General features: G+C 40.8%; 1 protein-coding gene across 2 annotated transcripts in view; it reads right to left on the reverse strand.

The window, feature by feature from the left end:
• Positions 1 to 5543: 5543 nt before the first annotated feature.
• Positions 5544 to 27941, reverse strand: part of GAK (cyclin G associated kinase) — a 68263-nt gene continuing 45865 nt past the window's right edge. Inside the window, exons 22-28 of one of the 2 annotated variants that reach the window (XM_032095584.1) lie at positions 27732 to 27902; positions 20276 to 20410; positions 19835 to 19954; positions 16991 to 17203; positions 14915 to 15063; positions 13584 to 13760; positions 5544 to 11023 (exon numbers count right to left, since the gene is read on the reverse strand). In XM_032095584.1, the coding sequence (XP_031951475.1) occupies positions 10922 to 11023; positions 13584 to 13760; positions 14915 to 15063; positions 16991 to 17203; positions 19835 to 19954; positions 20276 to 20410; positions 27732 to 27902 (1067 nt within the window). In that variant the 3' untranslated portion in view covers positions 5544 to 10921. The remainder of the gene's footprint in view (positions 11024 to 13583; positions 13761 to 14914; positions 15064 to 16990; positions 17204 to 19834; positions 19955 to 20275; positions 20411 to 27731; positions 27903 to 27941) is intronic. The other variant, XM_032095585.1, reaches the window with a different exon arrangement.

The following is a 27941-nucleotide window of genomic DNA, read 5'->3' on the forward strand; positions in this document are numbered from 1 at the left end:
GTCTTTTAGTGTAAGTTTTGTTTAGTTCATGCAATTGTGTTGCTCTTCCTTCCTAAGAAATTGTTTCTTACACAAAGAAACAGCAAACCTGAATAATCATGATATAATTAATCCTGTGGACCCACAGGAGACAAGGAAGTATAACTTACCAGTATGTGCGAGGTTGATACATACAAAGATCTCCCTAAATGTACCCAAGAAAAAGAAGAAAAATAGTAACCATTATCCACAAAGCATTTTCCTGGAAAATGCTGTGAAATGCCAATGAGCAATGTACAGGAAGGGATAAGGCAAGATACTGGTGAAATAACCAGTGCTACAAGCAAAGCATTGTCCCTTTTAGGACAAACTTTTTGCTCTTTTCCTTTTCTTATGTTGGAGAGGCCAGCTCAGGAGCAATGCTGTGCCCCAGATGAAGCCAGGACATGTCCAGGTTCTTGAGCTTCAATAAAACTCCTGCCCCTTATCCTGTCACTACTGCTTTTTCCAAAAGTCCCTCTCCCTCCTTTTTGTAAGCATCCTTTAGGTGCTGGAAGGCCACAATGAGGTCATCTCAGAGCCTTCTCTTTCCATGCTGAACGATCCCAGGTCTTCACAGGAGAGCTGCTTCAGCCCTCTGATGATCTCTGTGGCCCCCTTGGAACTCACTCCAACGGGTCCATATCCTTATGCAGGGGACTACAGAGATGGACTCAGTACTTCAGGTGCCATCTCACGAGAGCAACGTAGGGAGGGAGAATGCGTAACACTCAAACCATTTCTAAGAGGAAGGTGAGGAAAAATTGTTTGGTTTTCTTTATCTTGAAGGCAAGTGACTTCCTGGGAGAAAATTCAGGGGTGGGTCTGGCAGGAGGACACGGTTGGCACAGTAGGTAGATGTGTGCCTTCTCCTGTTCATTGTCCAGTGGGGATCACTAAAACTGATGCAGCCTTTGTCCTGTTAAGGGGTAAAAAGGTACACCACTGCTCCGCAGAACTGGAGCTTCATTTCACAATTCTGGATAAGAGCATGGTCTGCTAACATGCATGCTTCTGCAGAAATTGCTAACACTGCTAGGAGAAATGTCTTTGGGAAATGTATTTGCATTTCAGTCTGTCTGTGGAAAAGGATATGAAGTATTAAATGCCACCACAGATGACAGCAACAGGAATTCCAGCCTATGCTAAAGATCTGCTGAAAAATTCAGCAGATTCTGATTTTCCAGCATCAGGAGTAATCTTCTAATATTATTTGCATAGCACTGAAATTAAAGAACTTCATTTATCACGTCTCAGTTGAAGCAGACACATTACACTTGACAGCAATGGAATTAAAAGTTGAAGCTCATCTGATTTTATTTACCTTACACAAGATGCTTGATCATATTAAAATGCAGTTTCCAATCATTTATCCAGGTAAAACTCAAACTTTATTTTTAAGGTCTTGTTAGTATCAAATCCTTTTGAATTGCTGTCAGTTAGGCTGAGTTTTATACCATTCTGTACAAGGATGAATAAATGCACATCAATTTTCCTTTGAAACTCTGGACATTTTTTTTCATACAGGAAATATTCCAGGACAGAACTTGATTCAAAACCTGAGTTTGAGTATTCAAGATGCCCACCAGATGAATTTTGTGGCATTCATGGTAGGGCACAGGAACACTGGTGAGAGATTGGCCTTTCTCTGAGAGCACTTGTTAAGGCTGCTAACCCTGGCTGTAGTGCTGGACCGTGCAGGCAGGTACCCTTTGCAGTCACCCAGGAACCTCACCCCAGTCACCTCAACAACCTCACATGGGTGAAGCAGCCTGGGCCAAACAGTCAGGGCAGCCTCATTTACTCAGAGCAGGTGCTGGGACAGTACAGCATTTCGCACTGCCAGGAAGCTTTGGTCTATCCTTCCTCCTCCCACTGCAGCTCTCTGAGTACCTGCATTCTAAATATTCCCTGTGTGTGCTGCGGTCACATCTGCTCACCACAGGCTGAGCACATGCAGTGCACAGCCCTGGGATCTACCTGGGTGCTTACTGCACAGCCCCGTGCTCTCCTGTGCTGTTTCCAGTCCGTGTGTCCAACCCCCCACCCAAAGTTCCGGGACTCGTGTGCTGCATGTCTCCTCTGCCTCATCCTCCAGCATAGATTACTTGCTTCTGTCCACTTGGAATGGAGCACCTGTTCTCATGGGGTAGGAGTTAAAAGGAGCTGTGTGCTCCTGGAGGGCTAAAGGAGACAGCAGTGCCCTCTCTGGAAAAAGGAGCAGCTGCACCGCACAGTCCCCAGCCGAGCTCGGGTAGAGCAGCTGTGTGCCTCTGCTGCTCTTCCAGCTCCAGAGAGCTGTGAGTTCTGCCTCAGGCATTGTCAGCCTGTGAATTCAGATGTCCAAAAGCAGCCCTTTTTTGCAACATTCACATACAAACTGCACAAACACATTTAAAAGGCTTAGTAGTAAAAAAATCTATGTGGTGTGTGAAATGGTGATGAACGCATCATTCTGCCAGCAGATGGCAATCAAAACAAAGAAACATGGTTACTGACGAGCAATAATTCCACAAGAAGTCAGGTGCATTTTACTCAGGGGAGCAATGAAGTTGCCACCCACCACGAGGGGTTATACATGGTGGAGGGTTGGTGGGCCAAGGACAGGCCAAGAAGAGCTGCCTGCATTAGAAAAAGCAGAGCACAGATTGACATCCTTTCTGCCTCTCCCCCTTGGATGAACTCCTAGGAAGATTTTTGAAGAAACCCCCAAACATCCTTTAATATATCTGAAGATGGTAAACAATTGCAGTTCAACTCTCCACAGGAGATGTGGTCCTCATGTGGTCCCACACACAAGGGAAGAAATAAAGAGGTCTGACAGAGGCTCGTACCTTGCACACATGGGGCAACAGCTGCAGTGGGCGCACAGAAGCAGGTGAGGAATTTCCAGGTCCAATAACGTGTTAGGCTCATGGTGGTAAGAGCAGCAGAAAAGCCTTGTGAGGAGAAGTGAGTGGGGGAAGAAAAAGGGAGGGCAGTGAAGATAGTTGAGGGGGAAAAAAATGTTGGTAATAAAACAAATATTATAAAACTCCTGCATTCATCCCTGGTTTCACGATGAGTCAGTAAAGGTACGACCGACAAGTTTAGCCATACTATATAAAAATGTCTCAGCATGAAATTACATAGCATATACACTGGATTCAACAGCCTTAATTCAATCCACTGAAAAAAGATGTAGGAGGCCAGTTATTGTGGTTCATACATGCCTAGAACAGAACCTGGCACCTTAGTTGCCTCTAAGGTGAGCCACAGCTAGGATGTGGACAGAGCAGGTGTGCAGCAAGAAAGGAAGAGCTATGAGATATCACAGTAGCTAACTGCTGTAAGTGACGGTTTCTGGTTCTGCTTCGCTGGAGGTCAGTTTCCACATGAAGTCTAGTGAATCCGTTGCTTTAAAAGCTTCAGAAGCCCAGAGTAATGTGAAATCTTGGAACTGGTGACAAGAGGAAAGTCTTTGGATCAGACACTCCACTAACACCTTCTAGGAATGCTGTCAGCATTTTTGAGTTTTCTAATGAGACTGACATTAATGACTGGGCTAGCAGGGGTCAGGAGAGGAGCAGATCCAGCAGGAGCACCAAACTCACACACTAAACTATGGAACACTCAGTGTTTCACAGTACACACAGCAACACCCCTCCAATGGCAAACCAAGGCTTGTAATTTAAAGTAGCTTCCTGAGCAAGCTGGATGAGCTGTTTCTTCAGGTTTCCTCTTGCACATTAGAAGTGTGCTGAACCCATTGCATATTGTCAGGGAGGCAGTGCACTGACAATCCCATCTCCTACAGAGTACTTGTGCTGTCCTGCTGCTCACCAGAGCCATGTGCAAAGAAACAAGCACTGCAGTTCACCAATTACTAATGGCCTTATTAAAAGTGAGCCCCCAAACACCTGCACACAGACAATTACTTAAATCTTGGGTCTACCAACACTGTTATATACTGGAAAACTTCACAGCCCTCATTTTGTGTGTGCCCAGAGCTGAAGCCACTCCAGAACACCCAGCAGCTTTACAGATTAAAGGAGTTGAGGAGTTCCTTACAAGTTTGTACTAAAAGGGATCCTTCTAGTTCAAGTCTTCACCTATCTGCATGCTCCATTTCCCCTTCTTCAGTGTATTTTTGACCAAAACTCTACCAGAAGTCTTCCTCTCACCCTCGTAAGAGAGGCAGTGCTGAGGCAGGGCAAATCATATCCTCTCCCACACTACAGTAATCAGGTCAGGCGTCTACAAGTGCAGACTTGGAAATCTTTGACTGCTACAGGCTGCTCTGCACACCAGAGAATACAGAGTGTTTCTGCTGCCTTTTTTTAATCCCCCATTCACTCTGTTTTGTTTGTTTTGCTTGATACTGAATTTATGGCCATGCTATTTCTTTGTAATGCATTCTGCCTACCTGGTGCAATTACTGACACTTGCTAGCTTGACTCTTCAGGATTTCTATCTTCTGTGTTCTCCCAATTCAAGTCTTTCTAAATACACGTCACAGTAGCCAGAAAGCCTTTCATATGGCAGAGAAAGATGCCCTTGACTAACATTATCCTCCTTTGCTGCAGTGAAGGACCAGAAGTAGGTATCCATACATTTTTCAGCATCTTTTCATGTTAGAAAAAAACTGATTAGCAGCAAAAGTGGCAGCCTGTTCTGTATGTGATACATGGAGAAAGGTCTTTTAGCAGCTTGTCACTGTGTAATCTATCATAAATTCTTGTAAACCCATCAGATTATTCAAAGTAGTAAGCAGAATATGAAAAACATTATCCAGTAGCAATGGCCTTTCCCCTTAAAAGAAAGGCATTTGCTTGCTAGCGCTTCTCTTTCTTGTCCCATGCATTTCCACCTGTACTTCTTTGGTCATACCTGTCCATTCTCTTCACCTTCCTGTTTTTCACCCTTCCCCTTGGGGACCTCCAATGGTAATCCTGTACTTCTGTGCTTTTAACTTTAAAATAAGCTTTCTCAATGTCACTGAGTGGTTTGTTCCAATGTATGAAAGACCCTGCTTGCCCATTCTTGTTTGAGAATATGGAGCCAAAAGATGCTTCTGGGCCCCCTGTCAGTACACTCCCAGCAGCAGCTCACCCTTTGCCATGCCACATTCCCTCAGATTCCTGCCATCTGCAGTCCTTCAGCACCGGATGTGTCCCCCCACCATCTCTACAGGCTGCTCAGTCCTCTCTCCTGCCCTCTTCTCTTTGATTACTGCTGTACACTCAGGCCAGAGCTTCCCCTGGGCAACAGAAAAGCACTGCACCAGATCCTGTGCAAGGACCCCCTCAACCCAACACAAGCACTTAGAAAATGCAGCTGCCAAACCCCAGGGCACACTGCAGCAACACCTCTCCAACAGGAGAGACACTTCTGAAGAGCCGCTTAGCTCCTAACAGGTTCAGACAATCTGAACATAGTAATGAGAACCACTTCTCTAACATTTGCAGATCGCTCTGGAAGAGGCAGTGGAAATGCTTTGGGTGTTCAGGCCATTTCTCCCTTGGTAAAGAAGGAAACATACAAAATTATTTTGTTTGTTTTAATTGATCACTGGTCAAATTGTACTACATTTCAAAGCAAAATAATCTGTTCAAGGACATTGTACCAAACATTAAATCTACTTTTAAACAAGGCTTAATTTGACTATTTTACCTTATATACATACAGGTATAAGTTTCATTTCACTAGTAGCAAAATTACACAGTACATTGCATTTCCTGAAAGATGGCAAAAACAGGACTTGAGTGTCTGTTCTGTCCTTCCACACACTCCAAATCAGAAAATAAACACAGGTATTGAAAGTACAGTCACAACTACAGGTAAATACAATAAGGACCTCAGAGCAAGCCAAGACCTTATGAGAGATGACAATCACTACAAGAAATCTACATTGCAAATATACAGTACATTCCACTAAAGAGTTTTGGGAGTTCCCACAATGCCTCTTAATCCCCTTTTGGTAATAAAAACTTCTATGACAACATGTATCCTTCATAAAAATTACTGAATTCGTATTTTTGGAGCATATGTTGGAAGCTTAATGCAGTGTAAACTGTAGTCCATGATAAGCTCACCCAAAGAGAGAGTAAGCAAGCATTGCAAGATTGATCAAGTTCAGAACCAGAGGCCAGCTCGTCGTCATTGGGCTTCTGGGTGCAAGAGCTGCTCTGCACCAGAGACAGGCTCAAAAGAGTGGGAAGTGATACATTCCTTTTACAGCTTTCGCAGGTCAATCACCTGCAAGTTCTTGACAGAAGATGTCAACTGACTCATACAAGATTTATTTGAGCTTATTTACAAAGCAGCTGTTACACTGCTATTGTTAGACAATTAAGGACACAGCTAAGGAGCAACAAGTTTCCACATTTATGTTATCCCTGAAACACTTCTGTGAGCAGCAGAGAATGCAGTGGCCAGCAAGTATGCAAACACACTGCCACTGCTAGGGAAACTGCAGTCTGGCCTCGGGAGGTGGAAAGGTGCACAGAACCCAGCAGCCCCAAAGGCCTGATGAGATTTCTGTCACACTCAAACTCTGCTTTGGTTTGTGCAAAATACTAATCTTGTGCCCGTAGCTTTCACAAACAAACTGTTGCTCTGTGCTTGGCAACACAAAATGGGAGGAACTGTCCAGAATTACCAAGAAAATGGAGGTAAACAAGGCATTTTTCAAGAGCACTAGCTACCCTCACAAGTACAACGCCAAGGACTCTGCCACTGTTCCAAGGATATGCACTTCATCAGCACTGTTGGAGGTTTCCTGTTCTGTACTGTTTCCTGTACTGTAGCTGAAGAAGCTACCATTGATTAGTTAATAGCTGAACTTGACCCAACTAACAATGCTGAAGAACTTTTCCTTCCAGGCTTTTTGTCTAACTAACCACTAACACTCTTTGCTGCTCCTAAGGAACTCTGACAGCACTAGGAAACACCAAACAGGCATGCCCGAGGTTGAAGACACCAACTGATTTCCTCCAACAAGGATAAAATACACCACTTGCTTCTATCAGAGAGACTCCAGCCACACACATTCTGCACACCAATTCTTCTTCACAGATCTCCGTTTTAAAAGTTATGTTGCTGGACTCCCCAGATCTAACAGCAATGTAACACAAGTAATTTAATTAAAAAGTAACTACTGGAAACCTGCCCAATCATTTTTTAAACCTGCTTTACAGAAACTTCTGGGGGAAAAAAAAGCTAAGGACCCTTGGTACTCCCGCCTGTTACAGTCAGACAGCAGCATTCTAAAAGGGCTGGAAAAGCAGGCTGCAAACCAGGTTCTCTGCTAGCCCAGACCTGTTTTTAGCAGAGGTAGGTAGCAACAGGTCAGTGGACAGAGAATTAGAAAACAGTATTTCAGATGTACTTTAGAGCCCTGGTGGTTTTCTCTACTCTTCCTTTAATCTCTCTTGTGCTGTTTTCCTTTTTCCTTGCAATAACCATCTCAGCCTCCTTACTTTTGGAAAGTGAGCTCTGGTAGGCTGCAAACAGTGCATGACTTTAGTCAGGTGCTGTTACCAGACAGAGGAACAACCAACACGGGCCAGCAGGCACCACGATTTGCTGCAAGAGTCAAGGAGGTGCTTCACAAGAGAACATCAAGTGCCACAGGCAAAGCCTGGTACGCACAGTATCAACCTGCTGGCAACAGCTTGAAGCTTCATAGCCAGCAGAAGCAGATACAAAGTCCAGCATCCAGGGCACAGCTTCAACACTTCAAAACCGTGCAGTGAAGAATTAACATGAATGGAAAATATACATTTTTAGCAAAGAGAGAATCCAGCCAAGTCACTGGTTAATTATTTTTTTCTGAAGCCCATTCTAAAAGCTTTTCAGTTTGTGGACACTAAGAATACAGCTACAGTGAAATGTGTGTGTAATCATTTGAGTGCACTCCTAGCCCATAGAGCAGACAGACAACGACCAAGTACAAAGCATGCAAAAGGTTGAAAAGCCCTCATTCCCAGATTTTCTACCATTTTTTTTCTGCTGTTTTAAGATGAATTCATACAACTGCTGGACTTTTTCTTCCAAATGACCCTCTCCTATAAAAGTGACATTAAGACTCAATACACATTTATATGAAATATACTTCCCTCTTCCCAGATTCTTGTATCTAACATAAAAGCCTTACACAAAGAAACACTTAATGGTCCTCATGCTGCTTTGTATTTCACAGAAAACAAAACTTCAGTTTATTATGTTTATATTCACCACTTGAACTTTTTTTAATTTCCAAATTACAGTTTGCTTACAGAACCTTAGTGAAATCCCCATTGTTTGCACATTCTTGTATGTAACACAGATAAATGGCACAGCTACAAAAAAAAAAAAAAACCACCAAAACACCCTACCTGAAGTAGTTTCATTGTCAAGATTTATCGGTTTACCAAACCAAGCCTCTCCCAGATTCTTAGCAGCAAAATTCAACTATGTAGAGAGGAGCAGGACAGAGAAATCAGTCAGTTCCCCCACTGAGAACCAGAGCTGCCTAAGCCATAAAATAAGCTGAGTGGCTCTGTCAACCTGACTGAAGTTTCAGTAATTATGTAATGGCTCTTGGAAGAATCCACAGCCAAACGTCTTGATTTTCCATAATTTTAAAAAGAGAGAGCTAATTTCAAGACATCTTCAGTTCCAGGTAAAATACTTGCACTCATGTTTTCCCTGCTTACTTAAATCACATCTAAGGTTCTCCTCTGATGTTTCAAGATGATTTTGCAAGCGAGACTAGAGAAATTTAAAAAAGATTAGTGTAGACATCATCCAGAAAATGCTACCAAATACACACAGCAGAGGAAGGTATTTTCCTCCCAATTTTCATGTTTTAATTTTTTAAACACATATTTCAAGAAAAGAGCAATTAAAAATGTATGCCTCAGAATTAAATTGCCTGTACGTGCTGAATGAACATGGGTTTTTAAAGCAGTCCCTCCCTATTCTAAGCAGCTCCCTCAGAAATGCTTTATCTCTCAACTGTATATAGCACTACAAATTTGTTATATATCTGCATCTATCCTTTTAAATCTATTACTAGATATGATTTGCCCTAGAACTGTAAAGAGCCATGCAGGTCTCCCACAAACCTATCCTACCAGCAGAAGCCTTTAATTTCCATGGATGCAGAACACATATATAAAGAATTAATGAAGTGTCCAAAGGAAAAAAGATTAACTCTTACTTTAAATCAGACAGCAAATTACATATTTTTATGAAGAAATCTATTGAGATTTAAGACTGCTTCAAAGCAGTAACTGAAATACAACAGCAGCTATGAATAATATATAACCTTCCTGATCCATAACTGATCCTAGCTTCATCTTAAAAAAAAAAAAAAAAAATCACAGCAGCTGAATATATATGCAAATATACACAAACAAAACCTTTGATCGGAGGTTAATAAGTAACTGTGTTTTATCAGAGCTAGAGACTAGACATTGCAAATGTTCAGCAGACTCTAACCCATCAGCTCTCAGGCTGGCGCAGCAGTGGAAAATCTCTTCCAACACACCTTTCAGGTGGCATTAGAATCTTGTGTTTCCTGTTCAGATGTTGCTCAGCTGCTAATAATACAGCTTCCCTCTCAGTTAAGCATGCAAAAATATATAAAAAGGCAAGTGATCAAAATATCCCCTTGAATGCCCAACTGCACGGTATTAAGAGACTGCTGCTGAAGATTTAATACCCCAGCACTAAATTTCAACATTTTCAAACTTGATATGAAAATTGCATTTTGTTATTACACAGAGTATAACAGTCATTGGTCGTTTGCATCATACACCCCAGCACTAGTGAAAAAGTGCCTTCTGAACAGGGATGAGAAAACAAGGCAAGTTTTGTTACCACGTTGTGTCTCTACTCATCTTGCACTAAGCAGTGCATGGAAATAGGTGAGCAGAAATTCAACAGTCTACCAAGACACACCATGTTTTCACATGCACTGATGCCATGCGTATCTCAAAAATACAGAAGTTAAAACATGCAGCAAAACGTTTGTTAAAGCACTTTAAATGCTCTCCAGATGATAATGAGTGATTTAATACTCAGACAAATCAAAGCACAGTAAAAGGTTTGTGCTTACACTTCAAGTTTCAGAGTAACATTGTTTCTATCAGAGTATCAGAAAAGGAACATTCCACTGAATTCAGAAGCAAGAGACACCATTTAAAGAACTAGGAAAATAAGCACAGGTCAGAGTACTGCAATAAATAACAAAACAGCAGGAACATGCAGACGTTAAGAGTCAAAATTTCTTTTGAGATTCATGATATGAAAAAAAAAAAAAAAATTTCATCAAGAACAACCCTGTCTGACTTTCCCGCATGTGGTGTCTTTTTGACTAAACAACTGTTACTCTATGTGTAGGGAACACACATATTACCAGAAAACATTATTTACAGACTGATTATCAGATTGATTATATAAAATACAGATGAAAATATACACCCTTAGGTTTGAAATAAGCCAAGCAAATTCACTGCTGCTAACTAAGGCGACAGGCACCAAATATCAAAATTGAATCACAAAACTACTCAAAGTAACAGACAAATTTGGGAAGGTAGAGGTACAGCAAAGATCAGTTAAGTTGGAATGATTTATAACTAATACTAGCCTATCAGGAATTATTTAGCTTCATTAAAATTCAATTTTTCTTATACAAAACTGAAGAGAAACCTTTACTCCCAGACTGTGATTTCTACAGGTACTCAGCAGCTTTTGTCTTAATGCATCTATGTAATGCTTTGTACTCTACATCTTACAAAATACATCCCCACATTTAAGTGCATGACTAGAAACTGTGCTGAAATCATGGAAAAGCGCTTCATAAATCTCAGGTGCAATGGAGTCATAACAATGCTCAGCTCCAGTTTCTGGAAGCAGTTCTGTGAAAGGTGAAGCTTCAGAAAAGGGACTTTGATCCCTGGTTTTCGAACTCTGACCATGCATCATTCAATTCCATGAAGATCATTTTGGCATATTGCTCATAAGGTTGTCCTGTGGCCTGGAAACAAACAGAAGGTACCATAAGCATAAAAATATAAGGAATAAGGTCACTTAGGAAATATCCCACTCTTTTTATATTTGCACTTATTCAACAGCTGCAGACTACTTTGTGAATATAATTTTACAGACACAGAACCCTCTCCAACCTTATCCAAAGCTTGCCATGAGTATTTAAACAAATCCAAATCCTTGGTTTCCTTACTTTATCTTCAAGCTTTCAGTACAATTCATGAATAATTGAAACTTAACTAAAAACAGTTTTCAAAGCTGTTCTTTTCATAAATAGTTTTAGTTATTATTACTTACTAATCAAGTTAAGTAATTTTTGGAATTGCTTCCTGAGAGATCTTGCAGTAGTGTACAACAATAAAATCTGAGTCTTATTTAAGACAACTTCTTTTGAATGGGATTCCCTGGAGAAAAATCTGTTGCTGGTTGTGAATGATGTTAAGACTCAATATAACTGCCATAGCACTTCCTGTGTGTTTGCTTCCATACTCAAAGATAGTACGCTCCTGATTCTCTGCCGGTTTCACAGCAGCCCTGACTCTGCGCCAACACAATCCAACCCTTGTGGTTAATAAAGATCCAGTCCCAAAAGATGGTTCTCTCCAACATGAAAAGGAAACCCCAGAGCCCCCTCCAGTATCCTTCCCCTTCTCCTGCTGCTTAGTTTTTGCCACCTGCAGTACTTTATTCACCCTTTTAGAGAGTGCTTTAATGGATAAGTGGCAGAATAAAAGAACAAGGAAGACAAATACGGCTTAAAGAGAGCTGTGTTCTGACCCTGATGTGTTAAGGGGCTTAAAGAAAACACCTAAAAAACCACCACAAAGGTGGAAGAAGTCACATGGCCAAGAACACTGAGGGACAGGGGGAATTAAAAAACCAAAAAATGTTATGTTTTTTCCTGTTATGGACACAAGATAATGTCATACATGAAATCCCTATTTGTGCTTGGTCTTTGCATATTAAGTGCTTTAATTAATTAATTTTGAGTTAATTATCTTTAAATTGAATGCTACAATTAACCCATCAGCCCAGGTACAAAAATCCAGTTCCATTATCAGTGTTTTCAATTGTTCAAAGTAGTTTATTAAGAGAGTTGCACCCTTCCCAGTTAAAACTTTCCCAGTTAAAAATCACAAACTTGCCCCTTCTCAAACTCCAAACCACCTACACACCGTAAGAGTTACCTTTCCTGTGTTTACTGTATATTTTTACAAGTGTTTTGAGATGTGTTGGACTTGCATTCTGATTCCAAGGCCAAAACCCCACCCAGTCTTAATAGCCAGCAGCTATTTTTAGCTACAGAGCTATTACTCTGCAGGCAAGCTCAATGGCAACCTGAATACCTGAATTTTAATGACGGCACTGTATTCCCCTTATCTCAACTAATACCACACCCCCCCCCCCCCCCCCGGACAACGATGAGCCATTGGTGGACGGAGATGATCCATCAAAGGGAAAGCACCAATCGCTTTGGACCGAAGGGGCGGGCTGGGGGTGGGCTGGGGGGGGGGGGGGGGGCCAGCGCAAAAACTATAAAAAGGATGAAGCCGAGAGGCGGGGGGTCTCTTTTCCCCTCTTGCTCTCTCCAGACCAGCTGTGGGAGACGTTGGTGCTGGGTGTTAAAAGCCTACTCCTATTAAGGAGCTATTAGTAATTTTTTTTTGACTTTGGACCAGCTAAAAGCCAGCCCAGCACTGCAAGTTCTTTTTCTCTACCTGAGGTCTAGTGCTGTCTCAGCCAGAAGATCTCAGATCCCTGCGCTCCTGGGGCATACCATCTACTGAGCCATAGGATCCCAAATTTTTATATTTTTGTAATTTCTGTAATTTTTCGATTTTTCTGTTTTCAATTAATTAATCTTTCTAAGAGTTGTCTCATTTCTCACAGATAACATAGGATTTACACTACTACTCACCAGTGAATGCAAATCTGAAAATTCAAACCAGGTATATCCAATACTTATCTTTATATCTAATGCAACTGCTCAGAACAAGAAGCTACCTTGATACATTGGGATGCATTAAGTATTTTTAAAAAGACAACTGCAATGCAATATTCATTACATATTTTTCATTCAATAATCTGTTCATTCTAGTAAGTTTACTTCTGCAAGTAAAAATGATTTAGTAAATGAGGTTTGGCAGGTTTTTCCTACCAGTTTTGCTGTGGCAGCCCCTGAATTTCCATATTAGTTCTAAAAGACTTGAAGTATCAGCTCACAGAAATGAAACAGATTCCACTAAACAGCATGAAATCTGCCAACTGTCAGTCAGAACCCAGCATGACTGACTTTGGTGCTCAGTACAACCTTCGTGGGATCTTTCATTTGTTAATACTTCTCTGTTGAATTCCGTGCTGTGTCAGGATGACAAGAATAATACTGTGCTACCTGAATGCAGTAGGTAGATTCAGAAGACATTGGAAACAAACTGAAGAACATCTAGGCTGCTGATCAAAAAGCAAGGCATTTGCCAGTAACCAGTATGGTGTGATAAAAGCAGTTTGTATTCCTTCTAAAATAAAGAAGATCAGAGGAACACACTCACCTTATCAGGATGAACCACAAGCACTGCTCTCCTGTAGTACTTCTTTACTTGTTCAGGAGTTACTAAATCTGCCATGCTGACTGGTTTCCACTTATTTTCCCCTTCCCAAAGCACTGTATGAAGAGTGGATATTAATGCTCTGATATTTCTCTCCTTTCCTTCAATCCATTCAAGAATCTGGGAAAATCAGAATATACAGAAGTGAATGCATTCTCAGCCTCTACAGATATAATCTTCACTCTCTGCAAGACTGTATGATCACGACTCAAGTACAGTTGTCCAACTGCACTCACTCCCCACATTCAATTGTCTTAGCCACCCAAAAGTGGTATTTTGCATCTACCACTAGGGAATAGCTCACTGTAACTAGTTTATTGAAGAAATTCAGTTACCGCAAGAGAAATTAATGAGACAGTTACATGTTACAAACCCCTGTAAATGTAATGGCAAGAGAACTGACAGGAGTAATTAAAAACATCTGTTACAATTAGATATTACATTCATCTTGTCCCTGCCAGGGCATGCATATTGAAAGTATTACTTGATTTGTACAAAAGTGTAAATATATTTTAAAACTTCTATTGTACAAGCTTTGTGCAAAAGATCAAGTATATTAATATTTCATGTTTACTTAAGCAACCTGCAGAGGTGCACAAATGGAAGTGTTCTTTGAGATATCCCCAAAGTCAATCAGAGTAACTTTTCAGACTTTAACAGCAATATTCAAGCCATGATATAGGGATGCAGTGTTTTCATTGAACACTTACATAGTATGAAAATCTCTGCCCTCTATCACCAGTAGTGATAGAGTATCTGTACATATCTGTACTTATTTCCATCTGTGGTGATTTGTGTTAAAAGCTACCCATACAAGCTATGCACTCTCTCTTCAGGAAGGACACTTTCTGAAAACAAGCTTCAGCATCCCTCTGAAGTTTTTATGGGTGCTTTAGAAAAGTTTGTAAAGACCACAAAACAGGAAGTGTATTAATATGTGAAGTTATCAATGACTAAAGCATCAAAAAAAATCTGAACAGCAAGGAACATCTCCCAAACTAGTTACACAGCCTACCTCCAGAATTGCACCTTCTAGTAATATCTTAGGACAGCAGCAGCACTTGTTAACCAGAAAGTGAAAGTACATGGTCACCCTGAAGACAGCTATTCCCACATGCCTCATTTTTAATGTATATTTTTGTATTATCAGCTAAATCCGTCTTTTCTAAACCATGACCATTAGTTTCTCTGTTAGTCATTGTATCCTTCTGCTCTGTTATCTGCAGTTCTAAGCATAAGATCAGATTTTCACTTAAAATCACTGTTAAACAAACCTTGAGTTTCAAGGGGTCCATATCTTTAGACATCTCTTGTTTTCTCATCTCAGCAATTGTCTTCGGTCCCTTTTTATCAGATTTTGCTGAAAATCCTTGATTAGATAAGAGATCCTCAAAGTCATTTTCTGAAACTTTTGGCTTTTGACCTATGAAAGGAGAAAAAACATTAAATGCAAAGTTCCACAGGAGAATACATTTACAGGGGAAATATATTGCACTTATATTCACTTGGATGGCATTTATCACTACCATGATAAATACCCTTCTGTGATGACAGATGCCACAAAACTAAGAAGGATAGAAATAAAACGGATCATTAACAAACTTTCAGTCCAGCAGAGCAGACAACCTCACATGCTAACCTCTGACTAAATGGTTGCATGCCCTCCTTTTTAAAACAGTTGAGTAGATTTGAGGGAGCACACAACTATCCATGATTTTGGAAATGGCTCCATTTTTCCACTCTAAGTTAGTTCCAAATACTACGCGGCAGTTTTTCAAGTAACCATATACTCGATATTCTCATTCAAAGCATGTAGTCAACACCTAAGTACGTCAAAACTTACACAAAATAATGAAGGTATAAAACACCAACATGAATATTCATTACAGAGCCAACAAATTTCAGAGAACTGTAGAATAACTCAACTTTGAAGAGGCCTCTGGATGTTGTCTAGTCCAATCCTCACTCAAAGCAATGACACCTAGGCATATTTGTTAGATCCTTGTTCAGCTGAGGCCCATCTGTTTTCAAGGGACAGGAACTACACCATCTTTCTTCAGCATTTCATTGTGCCAATTGATTTTTTTGTCTTGTTCTACAGACTTTCCCATGCTGCAGCCTATGCCCACTGCCTCTCTCTCCTGACACCTCTTCCCAGATATGGATCAACAGAATAATTTCAATTTAAAGAAGTACCTGCTATTCACTTACATGCCAGTTTAAGGGAGGCATAATCCTAATACCAACCACCAGAAAATAAAATTTACCAATAAAGTTCATATAAAAGAGGCCAAGCCTATCCCTGTAACTCTAGGTTTGCCTATTCAGTTGGAACACCTTAAAGGACTGGTCCTGTCCCTGTATCTCGTTCAAGCACAAGAATTTTCAGTCATTTTAATCTCAATGTTTCTCAAGACTAGCTACTTCTAGCTTCAGATAGGAAAAACACTGTATCCCTTTACCTGTGTATCACAAATAGGCTAACATGAAGCAACATTATCAATCATGCCTCCCCAGATGGATCAAATTTACTCTAAACCAGTGACACAAAACCCCTACGCATGTGGGCAAGTTACTACAGCCTTGAGACTTTATGCCCAAAATTGCATACACTTGTGCCATCTTCAGCTTGTCTGTTACGTACTGGGATAGCTTTGGAAAAGCAGGATACCAAATTTGGCAAGGGTTTTTCTGTTTTCTACTAGACACAACTTAAATGTAAATAAAAATATGAAGTTAAAAGCGCTTCTGCAGGTAACAGCACACCTAACTAACTATACACGTGTCCTGGGGTGATGTTATGAAGCCGCTTTATTCCTTAACCATCCACTCAATGCACAAGAACGCTGTGCCTTTAAGATGGACCCGGGGCCAGAGCCACGGACCCGAGGGGGCAGTGGAAACCTTCAGCCCAACGGCTCAGGAGCGCTGTGCTGTTTTTCTCGGTTCCCTTTGTGTTCCAGCTAGCTGGGAAAAGGTTCTGTTGGCTTTTTTTCTTGTTCTTTTTTCCCTTCCCTTCCTCTTGCCTCACTGCCTCCCTTCCCTCCTTGCCGGTCCAGGGAGCCTGCAGGCGCGGCCCCGGCTGGTCCAAGCCCGGGTGTCTGTTCCCTCTCTGAGAATTTGTTGTATTTTGAGCTTGCTTTTTTTTTATCCTGTTCTACCCTGTTTTGTTTGTGTGTTAATAAAAAGTTTGGTCTCTTTATCCCACTTTCACTCCTTGTGACCCATTTGTCTCATTGATGGAGGAAAAGGGGAGCAACACTCATTCCAGAGTGTTTCCTCCTGAAGTTTTATCTCAAAAACCAAGACAACATGGGACATTACAAGTAATATGCATTCAGAAAACTTACCAAAGCTTGGGGCTCTGACTCCTCTTTCTTCTCGTCCTGCAATAACACTCAAGTTTACTGTGTAGTTGGGCTTAGTTGCTGTGCTGGACTTAGTCCGGGACTGCCATGAAGTACTCTGTAGTTTCGGGGACTTCTGCCACTGATTTCCCAGCTTCTGAGATGGAGCAGTCTTCTGACTAAATCCACTACCCAGAAGTCCACCAGTGGATGAACCTAACAATAAATACTAAGTTAGTTGGTCAGTTCAGTGCCTGTCACCCTTTTAACACGAGTAGGACAGTTTGGTCTTGACATATAACCACATAGCTCACAGCGATACCATCGTACAAGACAAAATACAACAGGAAAGTGTGGGTAAAATGAAGTTAAGAGTCTCATTAACAAGTAACTTGGATGGCAGGAGCTGGAGGCATTACTAAAGTTCTTCTCTTACAACTCAGGGTCTTGACTGTCAGTTTTAGCAAAAACATGCACCCTTATCTGAAGGGTCAGGCATGTGTCAGGCCAGTAGATAATTTCGTTGTGACAGTAGCTCTGTCTCCCACTTCATTATACTTCTGGTAACATGCAGTGCACAATAAATAACTAATTACAAAAAAAGGTAACAGGCTGATATTATTTTCAAATGAATGCTTTCAAAGGAAGATGGGAAGATTATTCTACAGCAGCATTGACAAGGAATACTGCACATGAGTAAGAAAAGCACAGCAGCCTGCAGGAGATACATTAACCACCCTGCTGTGGCATAGGCCAAGCTTGTCTGGGTATGCACAGCAATGTAAACTTGGCTTGCTCTTTCAAAAATGGCTGCTCACACTTCAGCTCTCCTGATACCTCTTCTTTTGTAGTGGCTGCTCGTAGTTCTAACTTGCACAAGACGATGTCTCCGCAGGGCCATGTACGAGATACCATACCGTATCTTGAAGTACCACACCTGATAAAACCCAGTGTTGCAATACAACACCTAATAACATCTAGGAATGCACTGTTTTTTCATGAAATCACTCAATTGCAGTCAACTCAGTTTTCAGTCATTGATAACTTGTGAAATTTACAGAAAAAAATTTGTTAGTAGTCAGAGCAAATAACCCTGCATACTGAAAAATTCTATTTCTCTTATTCTTTCAAAGCATTCTACGTTCATTATTCCAGTTTCCAAGGTCAACGAATTCTTCCTGTAGGACAAGTCAGTGCCTCACTGCTCACAGAAACTTTTCAACACCACACTCCTACTTTCAGATACAAGACCGTTCCTAAGGAAGAGTGTGATAACACCAACCAGGACAGAGCACTATTGGTATCCTACCACTATTGGTATCCTACCACTATGCTAATACACCACGATTAACTACTTTTAGCTACTGTTTCTTTTGGGTTTATATAGCTTTAGCTACTGTTTCTTTTGGGTTTATATATAGTTCATAATTAAGCAGCCTGAACTCTCAAATTTTCTTCCAGAACAATGGTTTGTATGAGGAAGCCAAAAAACTCCCATGAAAAATACAACACAGTGTGGGCATTCCAGTTGTATTCCAAAACTGAATTACAGTTCTTGTGACGACTTGAAAATTCATTTCAAGCTTGCAAACGTTAACTAGGACAACGACATCTGGCTACTTTTTAATGCAGTCATTTTTCCTGTTGGAAGCTAACTGAAAGAATAATTAATTGACCCAAGTCCTGCTAAAATTAGTGTGATTTCTTTCACTGGATTCAGTGTAGGCTATACCTACATCTTCAAGTCAAAGATAAATTGACCTTTTTTACTGTCACACTATCTGTATATTTAACGATCTGTATTAACCTGAGTTATTAAACTAGAAAATTTTTGAAAATTGTTTACTGCAAAGCAGCCTCATGGGTACTGCTTCAACACCAGAATTTTGGCAGTGATTATGCACAAGCAACAACAAGAAGTCAAACACTGCATGTTACCTAGTGTTTCTACAAGAATTCCACTGGTACTCAATTCAATACACAACACTAACTTCCAAGGCAACAGGGAAGAAACAGGCTCCAAGCTAAGGGAAGAGCAGGTTTGTGCAGTTCAGTGACACTAGGCTGTTCTGAATCATTCCTTGTATTCTGGGCAGCTGGTCACATTTGTTATGGTAGTATAGGTTCTGAAATGCAAAGACCTCAGCTCTTTTCACTGCCCTTCCTTTTTCCAGCCCTTTTGAGAATGCTGCAGGACTAATTCCTGAATTTCAGGCCAATAAAACACCCTGGAATGGGAGTTACTCTGCAATGTGTCTTATCTTCCAGAACTCCTTGTGCCCTCCATTGCAAACTGACAAATGCTCATAATGCTTTTGGTACTGGTGTGCACACAGAGGTTTACTTTGTGCTCATCTTACAGACACGGTAGATCTGAGTAGCAGAGCTATGAAAGTCCGCTGAATTCAAAGTACTGAGCTAACAGGAAAACAATTGTCACTTTGGAACTAACAAATTTAACTAACTTAATCCTGCTTTCATTTTAAATCCTTTGAGAACAGTATTAATCGATGCAAGGTAAGAAACCTCATGCTCACTTATTGAATCAGTAACTCCTGGTTTCTCTTACCATCTCAACTAGATTCTGAAGCATTGCTTATTTTTACTGTTTCTATATCACTGTTAGCTGTAGTTATCTTCTCAAATATTATTCTGGATGTTTCACACAATATCTGTAAGATTCAATCTTTTCTTGTTACTCACCAGCTCTCAGCAAATACCTCAAGCTGGTCATTAAGAATTAAAAGGAAAAACTTACCTTTATAGGCTGTCAGTAACATTTATTGGTACAAGAAGCAAATCAAACAGTAGAAGCACTAAGTATAGTCTAAAAAAGTAAGATCTCACCTGGAAGACCAGATCCCAGATTTGCAAGATCAGCAAAAGGATCAAAGTTCTGAGATTTCGCCTGGTTGAAAGACAGACCTGAAGACACACTGGACTGGCTTCCGGTGGTAAAAGCTTGGCCTGAATAATAAGAAAACACATCACGTACTTGGTCTGTTTGGAAATTGAGGGAAAGAATAAAAGTAGTATCTCCACAATGCCTCATGCAAACCTCCCCAGCATCCTGCTTCACATCTTTTCCCACGACAAGAATCACCATTACTACAGAGAACTGAAACAATTTAATTCCTGTGTTGTGAACTTAAATCTGAAAAACTACATGAGTGCCTTACTAAAGGAGCTTTTAAGCAACAAACCAGAAATGCTTGAAGACATGTTCAGGTGGTTAAACTGACCCAGTCTGGAGTACTCCTCTAATGGAAACATTTTATTTCATAATACCTTCACAAACAGGCTTCAGCTGTGGTGATGCTACACTGCTGGTTGTTGAGGAATCTGCCCAAGAATCCCAACCACTTAAGAGATCTGGGTGGCTTGTAGATGATGATATTTTAGGTGGCTCTGGTGTCAAATTGCCTACAGAAGAAAAAAGAAATATTTTTACGTTTAAGAAAACCATCACAATAACATATTTTACCAATTCCAACAGAACGGGTACCACATTGTCAGCTGCACAGCTTGCTTAAATCTCTTGATAACAGTTGTGCAGTCTTAAGCAGGACTCAGAAGGGTTTTACCACTGGGATTCCTTCATCTCTATTTTAAAACATCCCACACACTTCATAAATAAAGTATTTTCATGCACAAGCAATGCTTTGAATTTAACAGCTTAGGTCTCCTGACAAAAAGGACTAGCTCAGGTACAGGTCTAGTGCATGCTGCTGTTTCTGACAACACAGCAGATAAGCGGGAAGCAGCAGTGCTTCATGAATGGTGCTCTTAATCACTCAGCAGTCTGGGTGCTACACAGGTGAAGCCAGGTCAGTTCAAACTGCAGGTATGCCTAACCTAAGCCTCTTGTGACAAAGGGGCCTCTTGGACAACTAATAGACCCTTTTAGGTGTAACACACAAACAAATGCACAGAATTGAAGACCAGGATACAGGAAGAATGGGGTTTTTTCTGGGGAAAGGTTAAGAATCTCTAGCTCCATGGATAAAAATCGCTCTTCTACATGCAAAACAAACCCACCATGACATCTAAATGAAAAAGCCGTATTTAAAAGCATGCAAGGTGCTGCCACTAACTCCTGGAAAATGCCACATCCCACCTAAAGGTATAACTGCCATCCCTGATGCTTGCAAATGATTCTCCACTTACACACTCACACATACTGTGAGGTGAGCCATCCTCAGAACGAGATATGCTATGTATGGAACGCTCAAAGCTGCATGACAGTTCTGAGCATTGTTCTTAAGCACAGCTTTTGGAGACTTACAGTGAAGCAGGACAGCTCTTGAATGGAACCCCTACTTTAATGCTACAACAACAGTCAGTGCTACAGTGAGAGGTGATATTTCAGTAAAGCCAGAACATTTAGTGGTGCTCTAAGACATTTCACAGACATAACTTTCTAAACCCTAACCCACTCATCCTTAAAAAAGCAATGACATTTTGAGGGTTTGACTGTTTCAACTACTACATCACAGTCTTTCACTTGTCTCAGCTTCTCAACTTTACATTCTGTAAATATTGATATCAAATCCTCTTAATCAAGGAAATAATTAGAAGCAAATTAAATACCCCTCCAGTACCTCAATCTAGTAATACTATTTATAATTAGATCTTACAGCTGCAAAGGAAGCACATCAAATACTGCACAAATATCTGCTGAAAGCCTGTATTTCAGCAGTATTCTCTGCTGCATGGGAAGGAAAACATCACAATAAAATGCAAGAAGTACCCACCATTTCCAGCCCGTTCTCCACACCCAAGCTTCATCTCCCTGCCTCTGAAACCACGAGAGAAACAGTACGTATTTGCCTCAATACTCAGGACCCCAGCTATCTGCTAAACAGCAGTGTCAGGCTATAAACCAGGACCTATTCACCAGCTCAGAAGTCTGCTGTATCATATACCACTCCCAAAAGTTTAGCAGGCCTTGAATTAATACTAATATTGATTTTTAGACTAGAAATTACTTTGTTCTACAATCTCTGCTATTGAAAGTCTTCTTACAGGGGCATAAGAAAATTAACAACAACACATAAAATTAACTATTATGAATACAAGTGGAGAGAAATAAGAATAAATTAAATTACAGCTGAGTGCATTTGAAAGATCGAGAACATACTGTGGAAATTGAGCTGTTTTATAACAGTTGGCTTAAGAGCAGTCAAGTTCATCACCTCCCCCACCCTGAACTAAGCAGGAAGTAGCCTACTGCTACGCACAGCAGTAAATTCACTATTAATAGTAAAAACACATATACATCCACTACGCTTACCAGAAAAAGCTGAAACATGCAATGTACAATATACTGAACAGATAACCTATTCCTCCGGAAACTTTTTATTCTTATGCTATCTTCTGTTTAGTTCTAAAACCTGGGCACTATTATATGTCAGATTTTAACATCAAGAAAAAGTGTTATTAACATGATTCTCTGACTTCTACATATTCTGAAAAGGTATGATGAGACCACATGATGGTATGATGATTCCCTATTTTTATAACTGGCACACTGGAGTTCATACAGACACATTAAGATAAAGGAGCAGCATATCTGAAGAAATGGTAAAACATGAACTATAGCTCAGTATTCCAAAAATGGAAGCAACTAAGATCATGGGCATGCAGACCCAAACCTGGTTGTTTCAAGTTTTTAATATGCATATTGATACTCCTTAGCCATACAGCAATGAACCACTGGAGGTCAGAGCAAAGAACGGTGTTCATTACTAACACTGCTCAAACTAAGCTAAGATGCAAGAATAAGTTGGTGGTAATCAGATCACACTTTCCAGCTTCCCAAAATAAGAGACCTGCATTTTACTATATCCTACACACAACTTCACATAAGGTTTTCTTTATTTAACTTGTCATGTCTACAGGAAATCCTTTAATCACAGACGACAACAGGATTTTCTGTGAACCAAGAGGCTGGTTTAGTATGATGCAAGTTTTTTTAGCCTTGTCTAAAGCCTGTTTGAGAACACAAGTTCACAGAAACTAACTTCTGCTCAAGAAAAAACTACACTGATCACTCTGGTTTCTTTTGATCGCCTCCTAGATCTTGTGCTGTCTTCGAGGGAAATATATTCCTGACTCAACCTGCATTAAAGATGATCTGCTACTTGAAAAATCCAAAAGAAAATTAAGTTACCTTGTAAATGCACAGCTGTTTAGCAGCAACAGCACAACATTTTCCTATTACAGGACAGAATGCCTTAAGAGACCAGATATTGTATAAGAATGTCTTGGGGTGACTTTATGATGTGTATCCCATATCACTGCCTACGCCCAGGAATTAATTTTTGTGCCTTTTTATGCCTTTAAACTGAGCCTGAGAGGGGGAAGGAAAAACTGAGCAAAACTTTTTCAAAGCAGTTTGCAGCTTGTTCAAAGTCACACAGAGATAGCGACTTTTTTTCCAGCTGCAGCAGGAGAGCGAGGAAGCACCTGGCTTGCGGCTCTCCAGTCAGCTTTTGGCCACTTTTTCAACTTTTTTCTCCGGAGAGAGACTGAGAGTTGAACTTTTTTTTCCTTCTCTGGAATTTCAGATTTTCTCTCTTTTCTGCTGGACTGCTTCAGTATCAGAACACATTGGGAGGGCTTTCCACTGAGCACAGAGGGCCTGGCCCTGGGCCAAGCCCCAGCTCCGAGGAGACCAAAGGGAGGACTCTAACACTTTCCCAGGTTTTTCCCCCACAGCGAAAGATTTTATTATTCAGCATTATTTTCCTTTCCCATGTGTTTGTTAAATAAATAGTTTTTATCTCTTTCACTTTCCTTCGAGGAAAATTTATTTTTTCCTGAACCTGGTGGGGTTGTGCCTTCTCTAAGAGGATGTATTTCTAAATTTGGCCAAACTGGCACAAAGAACTATCTTTCATTTTAAAACCCCTGTGATTTTAAATTTTAAGCCAACATTTGAGAAATACAAGGTTAAAATTCTGTGTCTTGAACTTGTGTTCACTGAAACAGCTTTTCTCCTGGTATCTATAGCCGTCTAGTAATCATTTACTAACAAAGCGTACCCACCACTAAAATTCGATTCTAGACACTTATAAAACTGCTCTAACAGATTGATGAAATCTCATTACTGCAGCTTATTTTCAATGGTCACTGCCATTACTACTAACTTTTTTTCCTCCCTTTAATGACCTCATGTTTGCACTGTCTTCTGCTCACTTAACACAACTCTTCCAAATATGTCATTTGAGAACATGTTCTTATTTCTCCTTTCTTCTCCAGTTACTAGTGATCCTGTCCTTTCAGGACTCACAAATTCACATTAAAAGCAATATAACTTTTAATATTCCTAACTTACTTGATTAAATTGGTAACTGCAACCGGATAGAATGCTAAAGACTAAAATACATACATCATTTCAGCTAAACACAGATAAAAGCTCTCATTTGAAAGATAAATATAAAAAAGCATGAAATGTTACCCCAGTTTCTCCACTTCCATATGGTTTTTAAAGACTGCATAGCAATAGAGAAATATTGGGAAAACAGTGTAAAACAGCAGGCTGAAGAGAAAATGGGTACATTTTAAGTATCTTTTCCTATGTTGACAGAAAGCCCCACAAATTACATTAAAATAGCAGGTATCCTAACGCACTTAATGGGGCGCAAGCTATCAAGTAAAATCAGAAGGAGTAACCACAAAACAATAAGCATTGAAGTTAGATGTAAAAATATTCCTTTTTTTTCTGTACTTGCTCAAATATTATTAACAGCTGAATATTGATGCTGTTCTCCTTAAGACTGCAGATAAACATTTAGTGAACAGAAATCTGTAATTTTTTTCCCCACTTTAATACATAAAAGGGTTTTTTGTCTCCTCTCTGATATGGGGGTTCTGGTACTATTAAACTTGGAGAAAAGAACTGGGAACGCTCTTATAAATGTGTAAAAATACTTAATGTGAATAAACAAAAAAAGACTGAGACAGACTCTTATCTGTGTTGCCCAGTGGAAGGACAAGAGGCAATGGGCACAAACTGAACCACAAGGAACTCCATTAAAAAACACTTTCTTTCCTCTAAGATCTCTCCAACACTGGCATAGGTTGCCCAGCTGCAGAGTCTACAGCCCTGGAAATACTAAAAATCAGCAAGGACACAGTCCTGAATAGCCTACTTTACTTGACCCTGGCTTTAAGCACATCAACTAGAGTATCTCCAGAGGTCCTGCCTCCCAAGTGAGTTAAATTTTGGCTGAGACCATAAAATATGTTGAGCTGCAAGGGAACCACAAGGACCATGAAGTCCAGCTCCCAGCTCTGCACAGGGCAGCCCCAAGAACCATACCATGTGCCTAACAGTGTTTTCCAAACGCTTCTACAGCTTCTACAGCACCTTGTCAGGCTGGTGCTGTGACCACTTCCCACTGTTCCAATGCCCAACCAGCCTCTGGTAGAAAAACCTTTTCCTGATATCCGACCTAAACCTCCTCTGACACAACTTCAGGCCTGTCACCCTTGGGTCCTGTCACTGGTCACCACAGAGATCAGATCAGTGTCTGCTTCTCCTCTTCCCCTCACAAGGAAGTTTTAACTGCAATGAGGTCTCCCCTCAGTCTCCTCCAAGCTCAACAGACCAAGTGACCTCAGCTGCTCCTCATACAGCTTCCCCTCAAGAACCTTCACCATCCTCATGGCCCTCCTTTGGACACTCTCTAACAGCTTAATGTCTTTTTTATATTGTGGCACCCAAAACTGCCCTCAGCACTCAAGGTGAGGCTTCTCCAGTGCAGAGCAGGACAATCCCCTCCCTTGCCCAGCTGTCGATGCTGTGCCTGATACCCCCAGGACATGGTTGGCTCTCTGGCTGCCAGGGCACTGCTGACTCATTCAGCTTGCCATCGACCAGGACTCCCAGGTCCCCTTCCATGGTGCTCCTCTCCAGCATCTCATTCCCCAGTCTGTCTGCATCCAGAGTTGCCCCATCCCAGCTGCAGAGTCTGCTGGAGATAATGCTCCACAGATCAGTATTGATAAAATCTTCTATTGAGCAAAACATTCATGTTTGGTAACCTCACCCAGGGACAGCAATAGTGGCATAAAACTGGCAACTATACAACTGAAACATATGGCTGTTACTATCTACAGGACAGAACAAAAACATTGCAAAGGAGGCAGCAAGTGGAATCTTCTCAGCAGAATCAAGCACAGCTGGAATATAATGATTAATAATATGGTAGAGAGAGCAGTCAGCTGGGTAGCCTTTTATTTCAAAGAAGAAGCCCTTCTGTCAGTCAGACAAATAATGCATTTTTTTCTGTCCAGTTTATCTGTAGCTAATACTCAGACTGCATCACTCAGAGGCAGGGTCAACTAGAGCAACTGCTAAACAAGGAGGGGCAAGTCAAAGCTGCATGCAATAAGCCCTGGGAAGAAATCATTCTAGATTCAGGATAAGGTGTGTGATACCACCATTCCTAGCTATCTGCACATTTTAAGGAGGTGTCTGTGGGAGAAGAGGCCTGGGCTTCTCTGTTGGAAAGAGCCAGCTCCAACAGATTCACCACAAGCCACAGCTGAGCCTCCCAGACTAGATGTCTTTGAGAAAACATGCTAGAAAAAGCAAAAAATACTGCACAGCAGCTGTAAGAGAAGGGAGAGATGTGCGAGAAACAGGCCTGCAGACATTAAGGTTGGTAGAGAAGGAATGGAAGGAGGTGCTCCAGATGCCAAGAGCAGGGATTGCCCTGCAACACACGGGAAACACCACAGGGGAACAAATATTCACACTGTAGCCTGTGGAGGACGCTACACAGGTGGATATGTCCTGGATGAAGCCACAGCCCAGGGAGAGCAGCCCATGCAGCAGCAGGTTCCTGGCAAAAGCTGCAGTCCCTGGGAGAACCACACCCCTATATCAATCTCTTCCTAAGGGACTGTACCCTACAGAGACCCATGTTCTTAAAAGATTGTATCCCATGGGAAGGGCCTATGCAGAAAGAGAGGAATGAGAGAGCAGCAGAGAAGAGCTCTTACAGACTGATCACAGCTCATATTCCTATGGAGAGAACTCATACCTTTCTTTCAAAGTCAGATTTTAAAAAGCTCTAACACTAGTGGCTCTACCACTCCACCATTTTTGCAAATGTCTGTTTCTCTTTAAAGAATGATGGGAAGACTGAACATATCACAAACATTTTTGTTTAAAGATTAATAGATTTTAAAATAAATGCATGAGGGAAAGGCTTTGCCAAGAATATATCAGAGAAATGAAACAAATAAGATTAGAGTATTACATAATGTACTTTGTGAGTATATTACCAGAATGCATTCAGGTCAGGAAGGTGCTAGCTAGCCCCAGCCTGCACTTCGTCAACTGGCTATATTATAACTTGACTTGCTCACTTCTCTTCCTACGTTTCCATAAAATCTTTAAAATCTGAACAGTCAACATAGCATACTATCACCTATAAAGTAAGTTTCCAGATGTTTGTGTACCCTCAGTTCTTAGATCATTGAGAGGAGACTCCATCTCCTAACATATGGTTAGCAATACTAGAAATTCTGTCACATCATAAATAATAGCATAACATTATACAGGAAACACTTGCTTCTTCATGCATTTGCATCTGCACTTCCAGAATACAAAGCTAATTAAAACAGCAATCACAAGTGGATCTATTAAGACACTAATCCACTAAGCTGAAAGATAAATGCACAGAGGAGAGGAAACTGTTGAGAAACAGAACAACAGAAGCACACTTACCTAAATTTAAGAAATCTGAGCTGGAAGAAGGTGGAAGTGAACTTTGTGTGGAAGGAACTGCATTAGCTGTAGATGTTGAGGTTGGATTAAGAAAGTCCCCAAAGAGGTCTGGACCAGACAGGGCTTGATTCTCTGAACTTGATGACATTGTGAATGGGTCAAATGGGTCGGCTAAAAAAGAAGCAGAAAACAAAATTATCTTATGACAAA

This window comes from Corvus moneduloides, chromosome Z (genome assembly GCF_009650955.1).
Source record: "Corvus moneduloides isolate bCorMon1 chromosome Z, bCorMon1.pri, whole genome shotgun sequence".
NCBI classification, from domain to species: Eukaryota; Metazoa; Chordata; class Aves; order Passeriformes; family Corvidae; genus Corvus; species Corvus moneduloides.